At 37.1% G+C, this 24984-nt stretch overlaps 1 protein-coding gene across 4 annotated transcripts in view; it reads left to right on the top strand.

The window, feature by feature from the left end:
• The window catches only part of LOC145988718 (uncharacterized), a 363608-nt gene that overhangs the window by 133147 nt on the left and 205477 nt on the right, over positions 1-24984 (top strand). For 3 of the 4 annotated variants that reach the window (XM_083123825.1, XM_083123826.1, XM_083123824.1), the window contains 3 exons: positions 1221-1356; positions 2070-2272; positions 2736-17151. In XM_083123825.1, the coding sequence (XP_082979951.1) occupies positions 1221-1356; positions 2070-2272; positions 2736-2830 (434 nt within the window). In that variant the 3' untranslated portion in view covers positions 2831-17151. Of the gene's footprint in view, positions 1-1220; positions 1357-2069; positions 2273-2735; positions 17152-24984 lie in introns of those variants that run through there. The other variant, XR_014441777.1, reaches the window with a different exon arrangement.

The raw sequence follows: 24984 nt of genomic DNA, 5'->3' as shown, positions 1-24984 counted from the left end.
GACACAACACTGCTTCAGTTTTGTAAGTTCCTTTGTTCCCCAATGCAGCATGCGAACAATATTTGCCGAATATAGTGCTCTTTCCCTCCCATTTCAAGTCACAGTCACATCCACTACTGGGCCACCTTACGTTGTCTTCTTCCTTCTTGTTGTCGTCTCCTTTTCATTCTCAGATGTCCTGCTATTGGTTCGTGCGCTCCAACCTACGTGCCAGCACTGCCGGCATCTTCCAATACTACATTAAGACGATTCTGACCTGTCTGTCATCAAGAGGGCGTTATTAATCGGAACAGAGATCTTTCAGAAAAACAATTACCGCTGCTCAATCGGGAAGCTTATATACTTTAAAACAATGATTGTTCCAGAAAGTTCAAGAGACTTCTACTAAGTTCTAGAAAGTTTCATAAAGTTCTAGAAGACTCCAGAAAGTCTATAACATCCAGAACATTCTAGAAAGCTTCATAAAGTTCTAGAAGGCTCCAGAAAGTCATACTTGCAAAATGTATATACTACTTCTATACGATTTTAGAAATTTCGAGGTGGGGGTGACTTTTTTTTACAAAACTAAACAGAATTAAACCCTTTTTCATTAACTTTGAAGAAAAGTTCATCGATTTATGACACAGGAAATCAATTATTCTACAAAAAGTGATAACTTAACATAACATAAAATATACTATACATATTGCTTCTATTACAGCTTGACGAAGGTAAGAATGTCCCTTTTGTACTGTAATCAAATTTCAATCGTAAGCGAGTGGGGGGAGCGTGATGCAATCAGCTGCTTGCATTGTTTCCTTGATCCTCTTCTTTGTATTCAATTGTGAATTTTATGAGAACAAACCTTTATTTTTTGTAGCAACAGTTTCAGCAAGTAAGCATACAATGAAGATTGGTTGTGATATTAATAAACATGAACGAAGTGCACTTGAACGCATAGATAATGTTCATGAATCAATTGCATCAGGAAACAACCTATACAGATTTTTATACTCTATTGCCAGCCTCTGTGCAAAGGTTTTCAGTGCAGTTCGTACTTTTGAATTTTGAGTAAAGCATGAATGTTTTGTTGTGTTTGTTCTTTCATCTCTTTCACCATTCATCCTCATTGTTGCAATTAACATTAATAACCACATTACATGCCAAGAACTCCCAATTTTTTGTATATTATTTACGTTTAAAAAATAATAAGCAAATTTAATTTGAATGTGTAATTTCAGCTAAGGGTGAAGTAGAAAAAGAGCTGCGTGAAAAATGTGAAAAGCTTTCCAAAGAATGTGAGAAGAATAATCAGCAGAGACGCAAGAACTTAATTGAGAAGTCATATAATGTGAACTTGGTTCCTTTCAAAACACTGTAAGTAGCTTGTGTGAATTTTTATTTAGCATAAATGTATGTTCCTCAATATTTCTTATCAAGAGGGTTCAATTCACCATATTTCAATAATATTTTAAATAGCGATATAATAACATTAGTTTAAATTTCATTTGCACTTTTTTTAAAGATTTATAACTATCACCTGAAGAATATATGGCCAATGGAACTTCCCTCCATTTCCTGTACTTTAGTATAAGATGTAGTACTGTATTATTATTACTGTTACTCATGTAGTACTGCTAAACGGTAGTGCAGGTATTCAAAGTGCAATGTCTTGAGTTTCTTGGAAGGCACTCTTGTATCTTGTTTGCCCTAGAAACTGCATTGTTGCAGATTAACAATGCTCTGGCATCTGGACCCACAGCCAGGATAATCCTCTGTGGGTTTGTGTGTTTTCCTTTGTTTTATCGGCCTCCCAAACGGCTTAGTGATAACATCATTGCCTTGTAATAAAGGGGTCCCAGGTTCGATACCTGGTGGAGAGACACAGTAGTTCGGATCCCACTTTAAACTGTAGGTCCAGTCCCGATTAGCATATCTGTGCATAAAATGAACTTGAAACAACAACTTAGCTAAACTTGACTCTTCCTTTGATTTATCCTTGTTTCTACCAAGTGCACCTCTGTGTGTGCATACATACATACATACATAGTTTTTGACAAGTATTAATATTTTTGTTTTAATTTTTGCAGTAAAGACAAGCAGTTTCAACCCAAGCCTCCTATTAGAGATAAGCCATTCATTGCTCGCCAGCCTACCCCTGTGCAATGTAGTTTACCAAAAAAGCCAGACTCAGCTTTTCCTATCTCAACAGAGAGTTGGCCAGCCGAAAACCCCTTCAGCCATGTTTTGAGAAGAGAATTGGAGAGATCTATTAAGAAGTATTCAAAAACAGGTAAGTAATTTTGAAATAAATGATTTTTTGTGAACAAAGAGGGGTGAAATGATATTTTGACAGACTGCATGTTTCCAGATTGTCCTTGTAAATTTTGTAAAATGTTTTCTCATTCAAAGTATGAATATGTTCTTTCAAAACTATGATAAAATTGATTTGACACACAATTTAGTGCAGAATTAATTAATATTCTGCACTTTCCATAATTTCCTGGATATTTGAACTCCACGAAAGTGTCACTTGTATTTTGCTAATCTTGGATGGTACTCTGTCTGTGGAAAAGCATTAGCCCTTATTAACATACATCCATACCACACCAACAGAGTTTCTATTGACCATTCCAACGTAAAAAAATAGGTACATTGGCTTAAAAGTGAAAAAGTAAAAGGAAAATCAGGGATTTTTTTTTAAAAAAAAAGAAAAACCAGTAAACAGATACTAACAGAATTTGATTTCCCCCCAGATTCTCCTGAAATACAAGCACGTTCATCTAACAGCAGTGTTCCAGCAGCTACAGAAGATTACATGGAGCTTCTGAAGAAAAAATATTTTATTTAGAGTAGAGGCATTGCTTTCTGTACAAACTAAATACTAAATACCTGCTACCTTCTAAAATTGAAGGAAAAGGAATGACACTTGCAGATCAAAGACGTAATATAATATATACATATAGCCTACGGTAATTTAGCATGCTTACATATGAATCTATTATACATATTTATGCTCATTTTTGTGTGTGGTGTGTGTGTGTGAAACATGAACCGTGCATATCTGGTTTCTATTGAATTGTGCCATACAGTATTAAAAGTATTACAAATTATATAATTTCCATGCTCGTAGGCCATGATATTTATAAATTAACCTGTTTATGTTCTTCAACATCATTGTCCTCAGGTGAGGAATTAACAAAATGCAGGGTGTTTTGAAAACTGATCTCTTTAGCTACAACATAGAATATGTAAATATGTAGAGAGCATTTACAGAAATGAGAGTGCCAAAGTTTTGTATTCCAGTAATGACATTACTAGAGTAAGTACATATATTTTACTGCAAATAGGTAAATCCTACCCTTGCTATGGAAGTTTTTTTGAGTTCAATTCATGCTTGTGTCTAATACTTGTACTAAATCCTGTTGATGCCAAAAAATTATACAGTTCACAGATTTAAAATTGCCATCAATAGTTATAAATACTTACATTTGAAGAACTTACTACATGTGCTGGGTTATGCATTTCATTCACAGAAGGGTGGGGTAGGTCGGGGAAAAAACATTTAATTGTCATAGAAATTATCAGTGGATAATGGATTACCAGTATATCAGAAAAATGCCAGTAATTTAACCAATCTGATATTTCTATCCAGTAATTTCTCTTGCTATTCACAATTTTAGAATTTTGACACCCTGTAATTTTTAAAATTGATATATAAAAAGTATCTGGTATTGAGACTGTTTAACACTACGAGGAATAATCTCAAAGTAGGTTTCACGTGGTTATCTGCAAGAAATGCCAATTATGGTAATAAAATAAAAGTTGGGGGGCATAGGCCCCACTAAGATTGAGGCACTTGTACCAGTTTACCAAGTCAAAGAAGCCCCCACATACAAACAAATTTGTGAACAGCATATTTTTTCTCTTTATTGTTGGTGTAACAGTGTCCAGTTCGCATCTTCAACAAAGTTAGGAAAGCAGAAGATATTGGCTGCCAGGTCAGGACTGTAAATTGGGTGGTGAAGGCATTCAGATCAAACTTTGTCAGATGAATTGCTGATGTTGCTGATATGTTGGATTTCACAGTGCTATAAAGAAAGCGAATGCTAACCTCTTTCATCAATACACCATATTGCAGTGTATTGCAGCATTCACTGTTTGACCTTCCAAGTCCAGCTACAGAATCCTCTTTGGCAGACAACCACCTGTGCTTCATCTTTCATCCACATCTTGCAGAATTCCCACGTAGCCAAATGGTTAGTCCTCACACCTTTGGTAGGAGTAGTCTCAAGTTTGATGTGTGGTGGAAGCACCAAAATTTCAATGTTGACACAGCATTGTGAGAACAATTGGTTGATTGAGTGAGGTAATTTTGCATTTTGCACCCTTCTAAGTATATGAAGGAAAATCCCCTTATGTAAAACCCTTGCCTTAAAGTTAAAAAGAGGGTGCATAGAGCCCCTTGAAAAAGGTTAAAAGTATAAGTTGCAAAAGGACTTGCACAGGACAAACACAACATTATAAAAGGCAAGTATATCAAAAAAATTATCAGAAACAGTGTAAATGGCCCACACTTCTCAAAAAACAAAAACATTTGCTAAAATGCTGTCATCATCTCCCAACATGAATGACAAATCATTGGGAAGTTTAAAACTGTGTCTGAGGAAGGTAAAATCTGCACATTCGAGAAGAATATGCCGAATACTTAAAAGAAAATTAAATACATGACACAGCGGAGGGTCCAATGCCTGCAGAAAATGCACATTGGTGAGACAGCTGTGTCCAATTCGAAGGCGAGTTAAAAGGGGAGCTACTTGAAAGCAGTAGTAACAAACTCTGGTCTTGAGAGTCTGAAAACGAGCAGCTCTTGTTTTGCTGACTAGTCATCACACAATGAGAAGGGCCACAGGCAGCGCTGGCGATTGTTTTTATAGGGGGCCATGGGGGAGACAGTTGCCCCTTCCACTCTTTGCCACTTTTGCCCCAGCACCTTATCTACCAAGGGAAAGTAAACTGTCCTTGCCCCACTAGTCTTGGCACCTCCCCCCCAGTTTTGGAACCCAATCGCCAATTTCTTTATTTTAGTCTGAAACGTGCATCTGTTCGTCATGTCTATTTCTGCTGTAATAATGGAAGCATGCTTTCTGCTGCCACCTGCTCTCTTGCTCATTCATGACATAAACCCAGCAGGCCAAGTATTGCATATTGGAGGCAGACAACTGCCTATATCTGCAGATAGCACTATTTCCCCCATTCATGTTTACAGATAGTGCAAAACTTACTTTGGAACCACTCCTCGTAGATTGATAAGATATTATTGACTGATAATGGATATTGGTATATCAATTTATAATTACAATTTCTGATAACATTACTGATCTGATATTTCTATAACCTGCACTCAAATCTTTTATTTTGCTTTCAGTATATATATGTGATAACACTTTAACACAATTTGAAACCTGACTCTGTGCCCCAATTTGTTTTTTTGTACAACTTTGTACATGTTGGGGGAAAAATGGGAAAAGTTTGGGGTTCATTGAAAACCAAAAATACAACCTAAACTGTTAGAAATCATTGGGTAAAGGCACACACTTTTACATATATTGTACACAAAATGTTCAATTATTGTACAAATTATATTTGAATTTGAAGATTAAGGTAATATAAGTAGGAGTGTACTGGAAGGTGAAGTTAAGAAGGACAGAACTTCCTCCCACTTTTGGACTACATTTACCTCACAAACATAGGGCACTATAAGTAATTTATTTATTTTCATAGTCCTAATTGCATTCAGTTTTTGTTCAGCAGTTGAATGCTTGATCAAAAAATTCCTGTCAGTGCACCTATGTATACACTAAGATTAGGTCATAATTATTGATTACGAATTTTGAAGTCACAGAGTCATAACTTCCCCCATCCTTGGGTAGAGTTTGTGTGTTCTAGCCACTAGGAGGCAGTGTTGAGTGCCAATGGTCTGAACTACAATTTGTTAAAAAAGAGCAGAGATTTTTGGCAAAAATGTGGGTTGCTCATGGAAGAAATGCTGCACAATGTCATAAGGGGTCAGAAGCATGACATTAATGCCATGCTCTATTCAACAGTGAGAAAGTGAACAGCCATTTTGCTACACAACAATGCTCGTTGTGGTAACAACACTTGTGCAGAAATGAGATTAAGAAAGCCTGGAATACTTTCCATGTTGTGATTTTAACTGGTTTTAGAAGCTTTTGCATGGTCAAAGATTTCTGACAAGAGATGTCATTCTGGCTGCAATAGGGCAGTTCGTGTCAAAACAACACTGCTGAAGGTAACAGACTCTTTCTGGAGATTTGGCAATACGAGCAAAACATGATCAGGGACTACCCATACAGCACAGATCTTCATAGAACATCCATTGAATATCCACAATGTCTAGATCAGATCCATGAATTGGACATCCATTAGGTATTAAATTCTGGATATCCATGGGACATCTTTTGAATGTAAAAAGAATAACTAAGACTTGTCCAATTTTGGATATCCAGTAAATGTTAGAAATGAAATAAAAGTAAGAAATGAAATATAACTCATTTAGTTCAATTACCATGAATAAGTGTCATATTAATATACACACGAAACATGCTTAAGTATCTGGAATTTACAACACTTCTTCATGTTACGGGAATTTAGATATGGTAAGATATTAATATACACACAAAATGTGCTTAAGTATCCATTTACCTATTTATTTTGCTTGGAGCTCATTGTTATCCGTAGTCACTGAAATTAATCAAGCAAAATAAATAGGTACATGGATACGTTAAGAACGTTTTGTGTTTTAATATCTTACCACATCTAAAGTCCTGTAACATGAATAAGTGTAAATCACATCACCTGAAGACATAGGAATGGGTAGTTCTATTCTCTTGGCCAGTGAGTCGCACAATCATGTAACTGAACCTTGGTGAAAGTTGACATCTTTGGGTCTAACATTGAGGACATCACAATGCTTATATTTGAATAAGATCCTAATCGGTATACAGTCAACTCTCGATTCAACGACCTTTCACAGTTCCCGGGAAAAGGGTCGTTATTTTGAAGGGGTCGTTATTGGAATTTGCCCCAATTTTCTGCTTAAACGGAGCTGAAACTGACACAAAGATGCCTAGGAGATGGCAACACCATTTATCCTGGTAGTTATACAACCTGTTCTGCACAGGATGCGTGTTATGAGAATTAAAATAGAACATGAAAACGTTTTCACAAAAAATAATTTAAAATAATGTTACTTTCAATTGTGCACAGTCGTTGCTTTCCAGAAAATTCTTACAATTATAATTCATGAGAAACCCGTTTGCACCGAGACCTATGAAAAGGAAAACAATCTCTCCCTTATTGCAAGCGAAACTTGAAGAATCTTGACACTAGTCACACTGGCGCCAGCAGACGTCAGGAGATAATCGGGCAGAATGAATGTTGGATTTTATACGGGTCTACTGTAGCATTGTCTGTTACAAGATTAACTGGTAAGATTAGATCTCTCGGGAGAAGCAACACAACCTTTCTAGGCACCAGACAAAAAAAAAAAAAAAGGCGGGGCTGTAATTTTCGTTCTGGTTCGGCTGTGTAAAATACATCGCAAAAAAAAAGCCACGTTTTCTTTGCTTCAACCAACTTCATTCACCCTCCCCCTTCCCCATTCAAGGGAGCAGTCCAAACTCCTTCCTTTACTTGCATTGTAATCCAGTGTGAAAAAGGAAACGTGCAACTTGCGATCTGTTTTCACCCAATGCGTATTCTAGGACACGTCATTAAACAGCGTCCCAGTCGAAAGTCATTTAGGTTTGGAATTGAATTTCACTTTAAACTGTATATTTAGTCCCGATGATCCCATCAGCATAAAATGAACTGAAAACAAGCTTTATGAAACTGCGCATTTTTACATAGAATGGTAGATCGTTATTTACTCTCACGTTAATCGATGATTTAATGTTGGATTTAGGAGTATTCTCGATGTCAAACACCCACTCCTTCAAAAGTTTTCCCCTTGAATAATGTCTTTTTAATCGATCTCAGCGACCATTCCTACATTGAGCACTTTTTTTTTCTTCACATGAATGGTTCTAAAGAAAAGCAGATGCGAATTAAATTTACAGTTTTGCTTATCAGAAGGCGCACATCATGAAGTTATTTTAACTCTTGTTTTCCTTTCTGGAGATCGAATTTCGTTATCGTCAAATCAAAACAGCTTTGCGAGATTCAAAACAATAACTTCTGTCGCGCTGGATGAGTCATCGCTGTTATCGGCAAGCAAGAGCTTTGCAGACGCTAGACAAAACACTGGTGCCAGCTGCATCGTAAAAACAAGGAGACCGGCTGGAAGTTCGAGCAACAGGTGGCGGAAGAGAAAAATCCCAGCATTTTAAAGATAAAGCAACTGTCGAAGACGGAACTTTTAACAGCAGTGTAAAGAAGAAAGAAATGACCCTTGCTTTACGTTTTACCATGCAACAGACAATAATACGGGTAATATTTCCTATGCAGACAACAGCATAAAAAAAAAAAGACCTGAATTCTGCAATCATCAACATTGCCGTGCACACCAGTGGCGGGAAAAGGGGGGGAGTTTTTTTTTTTTTCAAGAATATATCCAGAACTGGTTTTCCCCATTTTAGACGTCAAAGGAAAGGAAGAGGAGTGGGTCCACTTCCACCCTCGCCTGTAATCAGCCCGTGTGCACACACGAGCAAGAAAATCGCCCCTCCCCCCCTTTGCTGACAGGAAAAAAGGGAGAAGTCAGTCAGCCAACGGAACACTTTTTTGGCAGATATTACGACACAATTAGGAAAATGTATGAAGTGGGAAACGGGAGTTATGATGCACGTAAGATCGAAGTAAACTTTTGTGGAAACCTGGATGACAACGCATTAAGCGGGTTGACTATCTTTAGTTCCCCTATGTGGCTTTGATTATCTCTAACAGTTTCGCTTTTTTATGAAGTGTTGCAGGGAACAAAGAACACGTTTTGAATGAAAGCGGTTACTGGAAGTTGTCGGCTACAAGGCCGAGAGTTGCTCACTCACGGGAACCTACTGAAATCAAGGTCAGAGCTGGACAGATGGGCCAGACTTCCAGGTGCCACACATCTGTATTTTCGAACATTCCTGCGATCTTATCTCTCAAGGTGGTGTATTTATCGATGAAAGAGCTTGACCTGCCATACACATTGGCAAAGACTGCAAGTCCAGCAGTCATTTCGGGCTGCTCCCCCCGCCCCCCCTCCTCACCTGCGAGTTTTCAGCAGCTCTTAGGACAAGGAAACAAGTCAAGGTCGATTTAAAATAACATCCAAGCACATTCGATCTTCTCTTCTCGCGTATCCAAGAGAAAGTGTGTCAAAACAAGCCTGGTGCATTGGGTAGTGGCCGTCGGATGCAGGGTAACATTGGTGCGCTTGAGGGAGGGGAGGGCAATGGTCAAGTCCTATTGGATATCACTCAAGCATGGTGTGGTGGTGTCTTATTTTTAGTTCAGACCCAATTGTGAGTGGTGGAGCGCTCGTGAAGGGAATGAGTGGGTTAAAAAAACAACGCATTTTTCGGCCGATTTCCTTCAATTTTTCAACTTTTTCTAAATTTTTCACGGTTCCCGGGAAAAGGGTCGTTACTTCGAGGGGGTCATTATACCCAGGGTCGTAGAATCGAGAGTTGACTGTATTCTCTACTTATCAAGTAACTGACTGCTACACCATATTCATTTCCCTCTTGAATGTGTAGCGGACATTGTTACCTTTTCTCCAGCTTTCTTTCAGTTCAGTGTGTATGTTTCTACATGTCGTGCACATGAATATAAAATATTTTTCAGATATGTGTGCGTGTGTTATAAACATGTTTGAACAAGATCCTTTAGATGCCTGACTCTAGTCAAGGAATGTTCTTTTCCTATTCAAAGTATGTGTGAAAAATATCCTTATAATGCCCAAACGATGTTTAATAAATTTACAGGTTTTGTCCAGTTCTAGTCCAAATTATATTCTTTCTATCCACAACATCTTTGAATATGTCCAGATGCCCCATTCACATGAACAACACAGTACTGATGTTCAAAACATATCCATAGAAGATCTAGATGTCCAATGAATATAATCCCCTGGATGGACGGACATATGGTTGGATATCTTCTGGATAATCATGGATATTTTTTTGGATATCCATAACTTGTGTATGAATATCCAGAATATGTGTTTGTGTGCTGTATGGTTTTTGTGGAGGCCCTCTAACAAAACTGACAAGCATGCTTCACTAGATGCTTTTCATTGCTTAGTGATCAGTAATTATGACATGATCCTTTGTATATTGATATCAAAATATAGTTCAAAATACTGTACGAAAATCACTGTTTAGCCACAATTTATTATTAGTGATTTGTAATTCAGTATAGTGTGACAAAGTTCAATATGAAATCAAGCACTATGACGTGAAGAAAACTCATCCATGTTATATATTTGCAGTATAGTAAAACTACTATGTTTTGTTTGCTTCGACTTTATGCACATTTAATCTAATCTGAGCTGTTATAGGCGAGTTTCATGTGATGTCATAGCGTGCAGCGCTGCCATGTTTGCAAGCCAACTTGTAAACAAGAAGTAGGATAGTACAGGTGCATTACATTTGCAGAGATTTGCTTTAGCGTAAATTGCACAGTCGTTTTAGCTGTGTGTGCCATATCGGGAGCATTGGGTGCAATTGGAAACAATTTTGTGCCCTCTTGAAAAAGTACTAGTAGTTTTTCTGTGTGGAAACTTAGCGCAATCGACAGAAAGATATACGGCAGATAGTGAAGTTGCATTGTCGTGTTGATCCGCATGAACTTAATGTAAAAGAAATAAAAAAGGATATAAATATTTAGCCAAAGATTGAAATAAATATCATGTCCATTTCACTTGCTGCAGATTTATTATTATTAATTGTATTGTTACAACTATTATTTTACTGTTCATGAAACACTGTAATTTACAGTACGTTCCTTGTAAAAAGATCACTCTGTCCATTCCTTGCCTTTTGAAATAATGGTTATTAGCTCTATGATACAAAAAGTGAAATCCCGATAGCATTTTTTAAACACGTTATCATAATCCACTTGCACTTTAAAATACGGAGAAATACGTGGCAATTATATTTACCCGAGATAAAATGTTCACTGCACTCATTCCTTTTTGTTTCTTTAATCATGGTATTCTCACAAATCATAGTGAGCGCCTTCTTGTCATGAATTCTTGAGTCCTCGTATCAGTTGTGGTGATTGTTGGTATGCAGAAAAACCATATACCCATTTTCAGATAATTAAATTAAAAGCATTTTTCTATTGCACAACAAACCATTGTGTTTAATTCTCCTCCATTCCAACGTTAGGTCACATTTGTTTACCTAGCTGGCCTGCAGTCATGGTAGTTCTATCCCATAATATGCATTTTGATGATGCCAGTGAAACTCACCTATAGATGAAATCAAGTTATCAGTGTAGTTGCAAGTGCATGAAGAAAATAATAAGTTTAAGTATCCAGTATATGTTCCTTGAATCCCAAAGTAATTTTCCTTTTGACATTTAGAAATACATGCATCTTCCTAGATGTCCTTGTCAGCTCAAATTGTTAGCGAATAGTAATGTGTGTACTTTAGTTACACTTAATGCTGAGCTACCAAAGAAGAATAAAAATTATATTTTCAAATAACATGTTTTGGTGCAGATAAATGTCAAGATGCGCCATTTCCACCTTGTAGAATAAATTAGTACCACACATTATGATTTTTCTCTGTATAAGCCATGTATTATCAGTAATTCCTATTTGTAGTCACCTTGTATTTACATTATGCCTATATCATATTGTAATTAATACAGGGAATTTAGAGTAGATTATATGGAACATATGAGGTACAAAATATGTTGAAGTATACTTGTTAGAGGAAAATTTAATTGTATAGTGATCTGTTTTTAGAACAAAATTCAGCGCTCCAGCTCTATTTTCTTGTTCAAGAAAAAGTAGTGAGAGAACTTTTATGTAAATGTGAAGCACTTTTCTTCTTGTTAAAGATTCGCACAAAACAAATGTTCACTATACGGTATATGAATATATTGTATATACATATATAAGCTATTTTAACATAAATATGTGAAATAATTGTATGTGATGTCCACTGTATATGGTTTTGTGTATTATATTGCTAGATTACCGAGAAAGTATTGTTGAAGTGAACTTTTTTATTTGTTAATGCTGAGACTGTTATTTGCTAATTTTTTTCATGCCATATTTGTAGAGAAATACTGTGAATATTGTTATTTTTGGATAGTGTTATATATTTAGTGTGTTTATGGATTTTGTACTTACATGAAATATTGATTCAAGAGAACATTTTTTTTTTATTTTTACTTTTGCAACATATTCTAGATCTGAGGAACTTATAAAGCTAGTAATTTTCATGAAATACAGTTATTTCTTTTCCTTTTGAATTTAGCTTATATATTAATTTTATTCAGCACTATTATTTTGAGAGAGTTCAGTTTATAAAAAAATTACTATAGATGTGATGAAGCAATTTATTTACAAATAATTTTTTGAACCAATTCTGATATACATCACTGTTTAACAGAAATTATTATTTTTAGCACGGAAAAGTAAAAATTGCTGTAAAAAAGTAAGTTCATGTATCATAAAGGTCTTGTATTTTTATTATTGTACGTCACTTTTCTATTTCTTTAGGCTAATTGCTACAGTGAAGATGAATGACGATTAGGTGGAATTGATGGAGGCACATATAGTGTGTGTTCCAAGGGTGAGGGATTCATGGCCCAACATTCCTAAAAAAGAAAATGTCAATTTAGAAAAAGATGGCAACCCTAATGGTCTTCAGAAAAAGATGGCAACTCTAATGGTCAAGTCCTACTCTTATAAAAATCCTGGGCTTATCACTGGACACACACAAAGAACACTTATTCTTATGGCAGCGACTCAAACCTGGAACCTTTGGTGTTGTGGTGCCACCAAGGCACGTTGCTTGCATATTGGTGAGAAAGGATAAAATTTGAAATCATTACAAGAAAACATTGCTTGGGAACCACATTTGTTAGGTTGTGAAGTACAACAGTACAAATTTTTATTGTATGAAACTTGAAAAAACTATATCCTCTGTGATCAAAATTTCAAAATTAAGAAATGGATTGAGACAATTGGTACCAATTTGCCATTTTCGGCTGATATTCATAAAAATTGGCTTCATCACATCCCTAGATTGACTTCCCTATTTCATCATGCTGTGAACTTGTGAAATGTCTTCCTATTTGATATTTTCTCGTAGTGTTTTATTAGTTTCAAGAACAATTATATTATTTCCAGTTAGAATCTCATACCCCCAAAACATTGCGTATGTTCCTTTCAGAGTGGAAGGTTAAAGTACATGAAATCATTTCTGTATAAAATTATATATTTTTACCATGTTTTTATCATTTATTGTAATTTAGGCAAACTAATATGAGTGCAGCTTTGGATTTTCTACCTCTGAGTTATACGTAGGCGCTACTTACATTTTTGTGTGGAAGTGTAGCATTCTTTATGCAAGGCAGGTGAACTGTAAATTGTTGTTCTTATTATAGAGTGTCTTGTATTCCATTGCTCATGAACATATTATTGAAATCAATATTTTTCTTCCATGTAGCTGTAGGCACAAATTGTATATGAAACAGAAGTGATAAGAATTGCAAGAGTGTAGTTTGGACAAATTTTCCATATTCAGATCATGTAAATCTTTATAGACTGTGAAGAATCTGTAAAACAAAAGAAAAAGAAAATTGGGAATCATTACATGAAGAAATATAAGTGTCTTTCACAGCTCCTGTAACCAGAATGGAATATAGTTTTATGAGGCAGGCAACTGCATGGAACAACGTATTTGTGATTTGAGAAATGTTAAAGTATAGAGTTGCAAAAAAGCCATTTTCTTTATAAAAATCCAGCTTTTGTGGAAAGGAACTGGAAATTTTGGCTTTTTACTAATTACGGCTAACCTATTTCACTTGCAATGTCAAGTAAGAGTTCCTAATGTTATATTTTGGAACTACTTAAATAATTTTACATCCAAGAGACACACATTGGCCATTTCTGCTAGTTACTAGTTTGTTTTTACCATAAGCGAGTTGTGTATTACGTACCCAATGGCATAGTGGTAACACTGTCTTATTATCAGGGGTACCAAGGTTGATCCTCAGCGGACATATTGCGTAGTGATTCGGATTCAATTTTAAAACTGTAGGGCCGAGTCCTTATTAACCTATCTGAGCACAAAATGCACTTAATACAACTGTCACATGTTTGTACCATTGTCATCATATCATGGACCATTTAAAAACTAAAAATAATTTGGATATACTCAAGTTGCATTCCTGTGATGTATGTCATAAAAATGAAGCAAATGCCCGGGTTCGATACCCGGTGGAGGTGCATAGTGGTTTGGATCCCACTTTAAACTGTAGGTCCAGTCCCGATTAGCCTTACTGTGCATAAAGTGGACTTAAAACACCAACTGAATCAATCAAATGAAGAAATGTTAATATTAAACTATTAGATGTTTCAGGACAATTAAAAAATTTACTATTCACAATACGTATGCAGAACTACTACATGCATATACACTCCCTTTAATATTTAAAATCAGTATGCTACTACAAGGCAGATTTAGAGCCCAAAGTTGCTTATAAATGCATGTACTGTTGTTGGAAAATTGCCAGATTTTTTATTGAATATTATATTAAGTTAACATAATTTATTGGTCTTCATAATGCATTAATTAATTAATACTGTATTATTATTATTATTATTATTATTATTATTATGTGAATTGATAAAAAGAAGGTATAAGAATAGAGATATAACAGTACATATTCATTATCTAGCTTATGTGTAGTTGAGACAACAAAATTGTATGAAACAACTGTACAGTTAAGAAATTTAATGTCAAAAAGACATAGTATTGAATATTTTTTGAATAACAAAAAATAATATTAGATCGAGTGGATGAAAAGCAAAGTTTCTGATTAATATTTTATGCATAAATAGTGGCGTGCATAAATCTGATACTGTCCTTCAAAGCCATATGATCTCAATATAATCCTTGCCTTCCAATAAATTCAACGAAAGTAAATAACCCTCAATTATACAACAAATGCTAAACAAGTATATTTTCATTATTTCATTTTAGAATTTGGTAAGTCTTTCTGGGGTTGGTGGAGTCTGTAGGTCTGAAATATGACCTTGGGGGAGGGGGAGATCCGAAAATGTGGAACAAGGTGAAGATCCAAAATTTTGTAGGGTTGATTCGAGTTAGGTTATTTTACATCATTTTTCTGCTAAGTCAAATCGTGATGATGAGGATGAGTGACGATATGATGAAATCGATGAAGGAACATACTCACAAACAACACCCATGCCTAGGCTCGGATTCAAACCCCTGGCATTGTAATATACTTTGTTAGATTTTCATTCATAGTCATAGTTCAAGAAGAAACTGTATCATCAAGGATACATTTGATTGTGTTAAAAGATGTAACAAGATTTCTTCTTTTTCTTTATGTGCAAATTCAAACATTGAAAAGTGCTTTCCCCATGGTGTAGTGGTAACGTCGTGGCCTTGTATAGAGCGACCACACCTTCGGCGAAAAGTCTCTTCCATTCATAAGGAAGCATGTTCCACTCCCACTCTGCCCCTCCTCTCCATGCGGGAGTCGTGGGTCTGTGCAGACATTTTTGATTGTGGTTTTCAAATGTATCTCAACTGATCAAATACTAATGTTGGTCTATCTCATTCTACAAAACTTAGTATCTTGCAGACTGGCCTGAAAAGTATCATGTTTTTCACAGAAGATTGGATTTTTTGGTGTTGCTAAGAGTTATTATTTACCAATATTTTCTGAAATCTACAAGCGGTCCTTTTTCCATAGATATATATGTTACATTTTATAAACATTTTCTCTCATTTATGAATTTTTTTGTAACAATATTTTGAAAGAAAAAAATAAACATTGTAATACAAATTACTGAAAACATATTTTCAATACATAATATAGAAATAATTAATGAAAAATAACCTAAATATTTCTTCTTGGGATCCAAATCGTCACTAACTGCTAAATCCAAAGAGGAATCCTCGTAAAGAATTACTACAATGTGCATGTCAATTGTTCAATGCTATTCTCAAGTGTATAAGCAAAAGCACAACGTAATTTGCATAAAAAAGTAGCACAATACAATAACACAACCTAGCAAAGATAACACAACCACAACCTTGCGTTCATTAATCTCTAAAGAAATCGACTTAGCAACATCTTATTTACTCCACTTGGATCTGACAAGAGCTGCCATTTCTTGGACGAACGCTATTGGTGGGAAAGGTTTCTGGGGACGATTTATTGGACTCCACGTGGATCTGACATGTGATTGTTATGGGGAAAACTGATCTTTTGTAACTTTCTTTGAAGTAAAGTGACGTTGCTTTGAAGACCAGCACTATACAAGTAAAATTCAGCGAGGAAAGTAAGACGATCTAGTGGTTGAAATTTGAATGAGGTGATTACAGTACATGTGCACAAGACAAGTGATTTTAGTCCGTCGTTCATTTGCAATACAAGTGCACAGAGAATGATGCTCATCCAGAAAGGGTTAATTACAAATATGGATGCTGATAAATAAAAGTTATCCATTTTTTTTTCTAACAGAAAACTTCATTGTATACCAGCATCACTAGTCAAAACTTCCTTTAGTGCCATAAACCTTGAGTCAGTAAGTGTTTGGTGTGCAGGTTGCTACATCTGGCAATATTTATTTGCTTTAAATTCTAGACCATAATATTAATAATAAAAGCTTTTCATAGATGAATGACACTTATATTTCTCCATGCATTTCTCGTTTCTTATGTAGCTCATTTTAAAATGCCTTGCCGTGGGTGTTTTCCATTTGGGATGAGTTAAGCATGTCACATATGTTACATATTGTAACTGTAGTACTATTAACAAGTTTCAAACTGTAATGTTGTTATAAATTTCCAAAATGAAGGAGAAAATAAATATAAAGAAATGTTGCTTTTGTTTTATAAGTAGAGCCACACGTTTATGGTACATAAAATAATCCAGACATCGATACAAAAACTGGACATATTTCGGGATCAAAAGTGGTATGTATATAATATGGTATATTGGTGTTAAAATGGTGAATAAAACCTTAATTTGATTTAAAAAGTACACTTATTACACAAAATTAACATTTCACTTTTAATAGCACAGGTATATAGTGCGAGCCTCGGCTACTGGATGGGTCACAGGTGGCAGATAGTGAAAGCTCCCTAAGATATGAGGGGGAGCTGCGAATAAGGGGAAACCCAAATAAGCAGTACTGGACTGAGGCAGCAAGGCTATCAGGGTGTGGAAGGTGTCCAGTGGCATGGACATACTCTGCAAATACCACAGATACCCATCGACAGCCTTGTGTCATGGTGAATAAACACCGCAATAAAAGTGTATGTCCCCCACTGCGTTGTGGGCCTGGAGGGATCCAGAAAGGCTAAGGGAGTTTAAATCCTGACAGAAAACAAGGGTGTACCTGAGAACCCACAGGTGGCAGCCCCACCGCTCAGGTGTAGGCTGTGACAGGCCTGATTAGCTGACAGCCGAAAACATAAACAATTCGAGATAGGAAAGAAGCAAGCTGGACTGGAAATGGGAGACAACACGGGCTACGAATAGGGACATTGAATATTGGAACACTGACAGGAAGGACCGAAGAAATTGTGGATCTAATGGAGAGAAGAGGAATCAACATCTTTGAAATGAGCGAAACTAAATGGAGAAATGAAATTGAGGAAAGACTATAAACTATACTGGGCAGGGACTGAAGAGGGCAGACAAAGTAGGGTTGGATTTGTAGTCAGAAGTGGAATAAGTGAGGAAATAGAAAGGGTAAATGACAGAATTATGAAACTAAAAATAAATGTAAGAGGGAAAGAAATCAAAATAATTAAAGTGTAGGCCCCACAAACGTATGTACAAGGGAGGAGAAAGAAGAATTTGAAGAAGACATCAGGCAAGACTTGGAAGAACACGTAGGAAAGGAATGGAAAATTGTGATGGGTGATTTTAATGCACAAGTGGGAAGAGACAAAAAAGGGTGTACGGAAGTACTTGGAGCAGACGGATGGAGACAGAGGAATGAGGAGAGATAGAGGCTACTGGACTTTAGAAAAGGACTGTTAGTAGGTAATAGCTGGTTTAAGAAGAAATATGACAGCCATAAGATTACAAGATACAGTTGGAATAATGAACAAAAATCTGTAATAGATTATACAGGGTGTCATTTTAATGGCACCCACGGACCACGGAAACGTATAGAGAACATCAAAACAAACAAATTTTCTCTAACATTTTTCTCGGAGCGTCGGCTCAGTCGGTAACCCGTCTGACTACCATGCTAAAGGTCCCGGGTTCGATCCCCGGCCGGTTCAAATCCGGGAACTTTTCTAACTGTGGAAGCGGCCCCGGTGCCCACCCAGCGTCGAATAACATGGGTACCTGGGGGAAACCCTGGGGGGTAAAGGCAGTCAGGGGCGTGATGCTGATCACATTACCCCCACTCACGACCGGATCAAGAAAGTGTGGGGCGTTACCCCCACACCCCTTATACACCTTCATGGCGTGGTGCTATGCACAGGGGAACACTTTACCTTTTACCTCGTTTCTGCACAACAGTCGTTCAAAAAAGCCTGTTTTGCTGCCTGAATGCTGGCAACCCAACACAACATTTGATAGCATTTGTGACGTCATATCCTGTCGTGAAGCGATGCGTTACAGGATTGTCAGGAACACACATATTCTGTGAAAAATGACATAGCTACAATCAGCCACAGTATGTACCATAAAACAAAACGAGAAAACACGTTCTGTAACCTAACAGGAAGTAAACAAACAATATGAAAAATGGTAGAAAGAAAATAGAATGCAAGTGGAAGTGGTCATATCGAATTTTGTCTCAGTTTGAATGTCAAATATTTGCAAATCTAGTTACCAAGTTGGCATATACAATTTCGTCTATCCATTTCGTTCTTCTGATACTACTTGTCTGTGACACACTGAACAGATGACAAAATAGAAATGAAAGCACTCAAAATTCCAAAGGTAAGCAACACATAACATAATGTATATTCAGGGCATTATGAGGCAAGTAGCAAAAATGGTTGAAAATACAGGGATATAAGTAGTAGTAATACAATCTCCCCGCAGTTTATCGCAGGAAATGACGTCAGAGATACGATCAAATATTGTGTTGGGTTGCCAGCATCCAGGCGGCAAAACGGTCTTTTTTGAACGGCTGTAGCGTCGAATCGACACACCAACAAGAAAAAATGTTAAGAAAAGGTGTTTGTTTTGATGTCCTCTATACGAATCTGTGGTCCGTGGGTGCCATTAAAATGACACCCTGTATATTGGTAAACAAGGAAGTAAAGAAGATAATGAACATTAAAGTAACACACAGTGAGAACTTAGACATTGACCACATGCTACTAGTAGGAGATGTGAGGAGATGGAAAATAAAAGATAGAAGGGAGGAACAAGAGCGAAGGATTAGATGATAAAAGAGAAATATCAAGAAATATTGCGAACAAAAGTGCCAAGAAATAAACCCAAAGGAGTAGAAACAGAATGGACAAGATTTAAAACAGAATTAGTAGAGGCAGCCAAAAAGGTATGTGGAAGGACAAGCAAGAAAACAAAGAAGAAAGAAACACCATGGTGGAATGAAAGAACTAGAGAGGCAGTGATAAACAAAAATGATGGATTTAGAAAATTGTTTAAAGTTAAATCACAAAATGCATGAAAAAGTATGTGGAAAAGAAGAAAGAGGCAAGAACAGTAGTAAAGGAGGAAAGAAGAAAGTGGATGGAAGAATGGACCAAAGTGCTAGAAGAAGATGTAGATGGGAACAAGAAAGTATTGTATGGATTAGTGAGAAAAAGGAGACAGCTGTAAGCTAAGGGATGAAAGGGGAAACGTAGAAGAGGATGAATAAATAACGAGAATGTGGAGAAATCATTTGTAGAATAAGCATAAAATCGAAATTAGTTAATTTACTTACGTAAAGTGAGTATAAAGTTGTCATAGACAACGTTTCGGTGGCAACTGCCACCTACGTAGGCACGTAATAGCCGATTTCATGACCTGAAGAAGGGAGCAGTTGCCACCGAAACGTCGTCTACGACAACTTCATACTCACTTTACGTAAGTAAATTAACTAATTTTGATTTTATGCTTATATATGATAGTGAGTAAGTCACACGGAACCAAAAAATTAAATCATTTGGAGAAATTGCTGAAGCTGAAAAAAGGACATGAACATGAAAAAGTGAAGGAAAAAGAAAATGGAAAAAAAAAAGTGAATCTGACATGGAAAGAAGTGGAGGAAGCTCTGAAGAGGACGAGAGTTAGAGCACCTGGAGTAGATAAAGTGCCAGTGGAAATGATACTAGGAGCAGGAGTGATTGGTGTGCAGTGGCTGTACAGAGTGTTGAAAACAGTGTGACAAGAGATTGGACAAAGGGACTAATAGTTCCCATAGTCAAGAAGGGTGACAGGAATGTAAAAACTACAGAGGAATATAACTTATGTGCCACTCATCAAAGGTGTATGCGAAAATATTAGAGAAAAGAATAAGGGAAGTAACAGATCTGAACATGAGAGAGGAACACTATGGATTTAGAAGAGGCAGATCAACAGTAGATGTGATATTCACCATAAGGCAAATGCAGGAAAGGCACTATGAGTATGGGAATGATTTGATTATGGCATTCCTAGATATAGAAAAGGCATATGATAGCATGGACGGAAGAAAGATTTTGAAGGCTCTAAAAGAGAAAGGAGTCGAGGAAGAGATAGTGTATAGAGTGCAGAGCACATACAAGGCCAACCAGAGCTGTGTGAAGAACAGAGTGGTTTAGTATATACAGCGTGGTTACAAATTATTGGACAATTTCATAAGGCTATATTTTCACTAATACTGAACATCAATAAATAATAGTGTCACTTGAAAGAGGGAAGTTTTAAGTTTTCGAAGTTGTCATGTGATTTTAATTTCTTTTCATTTATTTTCTAGCAGTGTTGGAGAAATGGCTACGCTGCCAACGGATCGTAGCTGGTGTGTCATTGAATATGCACGAAGAGACAGTGTTGTTGCTGTTCGACGGGCATTTACACAGCAATTTGGACATCGTGCTCCCCCCCCCCCACGTCATCAATCCGTAGGTAGTTCGAACAATTTTGCGATAGAGGATGTATCTGTCATCAAGGAAAAGGACGCACAGGGAGGCCAAGTGTAAGTGAAGAGGGCGTTGACAGAGTCCGTGAAAGTTTCACACAGAGCCCTCAGAAATCAGTGTGGAGAGCCAGTCAGCAGTTGCAGATACCAACATCAACAGTGAAGAAGATTCTACGGAAGCGATTGAAGTTGTTCCCGTACAAACTGCAGCCTGATGACCCAGCAAAGAGGCTTGCATTTTGTGAGAATTTGATGGCCAAGATCAAAGAGGATGAGGTTTGTTGGAAAGAATCATCATGAGTGATGAAGCGACATTTCATTTATCAGGTAAAGTCAATAGGCACAATGTCCGAATATGGAGATCCGAGAACCCCCACGCTGTCATTGAAGTAGAACGTGACAGCCCAAAAGTAAACGTGTTTTTTGCCGTTTTTAAGAGACGTGTGTTTGGCCCATTCCCCCCCCCCCCCCCCCCCCCGAGAACACTATCACAGGAAACGTGTACCTGGACATGTTGGAAATTTGGTTAATGCCACAGCTCACGGAAGAGGAAGAACAGGGGTTCATTTTCCAACAAGGCAGGGCCCCTCCACATTGGCATACGGATGTCTGGGAATACCTAAATCGACACCTGCCAGGTAGATGGATTGGTTGTGCAACGGCCGCATATGGCCACCACATTCACCGGACTTCACAGTGTGTGATTTCTTCCTGTGGGGTTTTGTCAAGGAAAATGCTTACATCCCTCCGCTTCCAGTTACACTGCCAGAATTGAGAAGGTGCATTAACAGCCATCGAGAACATCACACCAGACATGCTTGAGAGGGTTTGGCAAGAATGTGATCACAACCTGGACGTCTGCCATATTACATGTGGGGCTCACATCGAGTGCATCTAAAGTCAGTAAAAAAAAACTTCAAACTTCCCTCTTTCAAATGACACTAAGATAATGTATTTATCTTCAGTATTAGTTAAAATATAGCCTTATTAAATCGTCCAATAATTTGTAACCACGCGGTATATATATGGACTAAAACAGGGGAGTGCTTTTCCCCACTGCTCTTCATAATTACAATGGATGCAATTAACGAAGAGGTGGGGAAGAATATAGGAGAGGAAGAGGTGAATGCCCTGTTGTTTGCTGATGACTTAGTAATATGGGGGTACAGAAAAGAAGAAGTACAGAGACAGCTTGATAGTTGGAATGAGGAAATCAGAGGAGCAGGAATGAAATTCAGTGCAGAAAAGGGCAATGTGCTAATAACAACAAGAAACAGAGCCAGAAATGAACCAAGAATAAAGATGGACACGGAAGAGTTGAGGGTAGTGGAGAGCTTCAAATATCTAGGAAGCATAATTGAGAGAAGTGGAAGAATACATGAGGAGGTAAACAGAAGGGGACAAATGGGTGGTGGACTATATCAGTGTGTTCGAAGATTAATATGGAACAGGGATGTACATATGAAATGCAAGAAGGTATTATATAACACATACTATGTGCCATTAATTATGCATGGAGCAGAGACTTGGACAATGACAGAGAGAGACAAAAGAAAGATTCAGGCAGTGGAGATGAAATTTTTAAGTATATTGGGGAAGACTAGAAGGGATATAATAAGGAATGAGGAGATCCGACAGACAGTGGGTGTGGTGAAGCTTCAGGACAGGATAGATCAGGCACAGATGAGGTGGTTCGGACACATGAAGAGGATGGATGCAGAAAGACTACCAGTAAGAGTTTACAATGCACAAGGAGTGGGAATAAGGCCAAGGGGGGAGACCAAGATGTCTGTGGAAAGACCAGATAGTGGAGAGTGTTAAGAGAAGAGGACAAGATTGGAACACCATGGAAAGAGAGGGGGATGGAAGACCAGGAAAAAATGGAGAGGCTTGACTTCCATGCCAACCCAGCCAGAGGCAGGAAACTGCGAAGGATGATGATGGTGATTTACATATATAGTTATCAGAGTATTAAGTTTATTCCTGTATAAAGGGATCCATTTTTGCTTCTCAATTTAATTAATCAATTTTCCATGATTTGCATAACTCTTAGGATAATTCAGACTTCAGAAGGTGTCGTGTCAGTAAATAAACCCTAAATTTTGTGTTTTAAGAGTTTATGTTGTAATTTGCAGTTCATTTCGCATCATTTCATGACAAAACATGATAGCAAAATGTACCTTACAACTTTCAAAAACATGGAAAATTAACACTACAAATGTGTTATCGTATTTACTCATGTATAATGCGCACTTTCTTCCAAAATGTTTGTCCCCAAAAACTGTAGTGTGTATTATGCACGGAATAATTCGGACAGCTAACATGATACCGTACATGGTCATTCCATGATTTTGTGACACCTGCATTGATCTTTTGTGTTTACGGAACCCTATCATGTTATATATTGTTGTAAAGCTTAAATTCTGTAGTTTCTAAATATGGCAACAGTATTCAGGGTGACTAGCGATCGGGAATTTAAAAAATCTGGAAAAGTCAGGGAATTTTAATTTCTGCATGAATTAAGATTTTTAAATTACCACAAACTTATCAAAAGTCGTGTGAATTCTTGAGTAACAGTAATTTATCAAAATACTATTTCAATAAATTTTTCAATAGAGTCTTTTGTAAGTTTGTTTGCCGAGTTACCTTGTGCTTCTTTCCTCCACCACAGACGCCAGTGCGTGCCAATGTATAGAGACTATAAACTGGACGGAAACTCTGTGGTTGCACGCGTTACAAGAGCAGTAGCAAACAGCTACGTGACCCAGCTGCCATGTGACGTCATTCGGCCAATCACGTTCAGGTGTCGAGCAATTTTGAGACTTATTACCATTCACAAGACAACGACAGAAGGGTGAAATTACGCTGCAGAACGTGTTACGCGTTCTCGACGTGTTAAAATGACGCAGAAAAAAAAACAGTTTTTTCAAGTCAACTGGCTGCAGAAGCATTCCTGTTGAATGACAGTGTAACTAAAGCTGAAATATTGTGATGCATTCAGACCGCAATGACACGAAGTTCTCTGCGGACACGAAGTTCTCTGCGGACTGCAGGGCGAAATGTAAATTTGTTCAGTATCATGTTTCCCGATAGTGATATCGCGAAAAAAATGCAGCTGCAGAAAAATAAGATAGGTTATACCATTGCTTTTGGTATTGCACCTTTTTTTGCTTGAGAAACTTTCAAAGTGTGAATCGTTGATCATTGGATTTGACGAATCCCTAAACAAAGTAGCCCAGCGGCAACAAATGGATGTAAATGTTAGGTTCTGGGACAACGATTGTGGGGAAGTAAAGACACGGTAGTTGACGTCAGTGTTCCTGGCTCGTTCAAGGTCAAGTGACATGTTAAATTTAGACAAACTGCTTATTTGTAAATAGTGAAGAATTGTGTATTGATGATAGCCTAGAGTGAATGGAGTGCAACTATGTAATCCCTGAACTTTGATAATTGCAGCTTAATTAAGCATTATTTTAGCTAATCACATGTGAATACATTCATCTTCCAGAGTAGTCAGGGAAAATTTCTTGTCAACAGGGAATTTTACTCAGGGCTTTTGCTAGACACCCTGAGTATTCCATTCAGGATGATGACAGTAATGTGCAATGCGGTTGAAATGAACTCATCACAAAATGAAGGAACATTGTGATTTTTATGTTGCTTTGGATGAATAGAAA

This window comes from Lepisma saccharinum, chromosome 6 (genome assembly GCF_977018435.1).
Source record: "Lepisma saccharinum chromosome 6, izLepSacc3.1, whole genome shotgun sequence".
Classification (NCBI taxonomy): domain Eukaryota; kingdom Metazoa; phylum Arthropoda; class Insecta; order Zygentoma; family Lepismatidae; genus Lepisma; species Lepisma saccharinum.
Note: the sequence above shows the minus strand (reverse complement) of the source record. Positions and strands in the feature narration are given on the sequence as shown.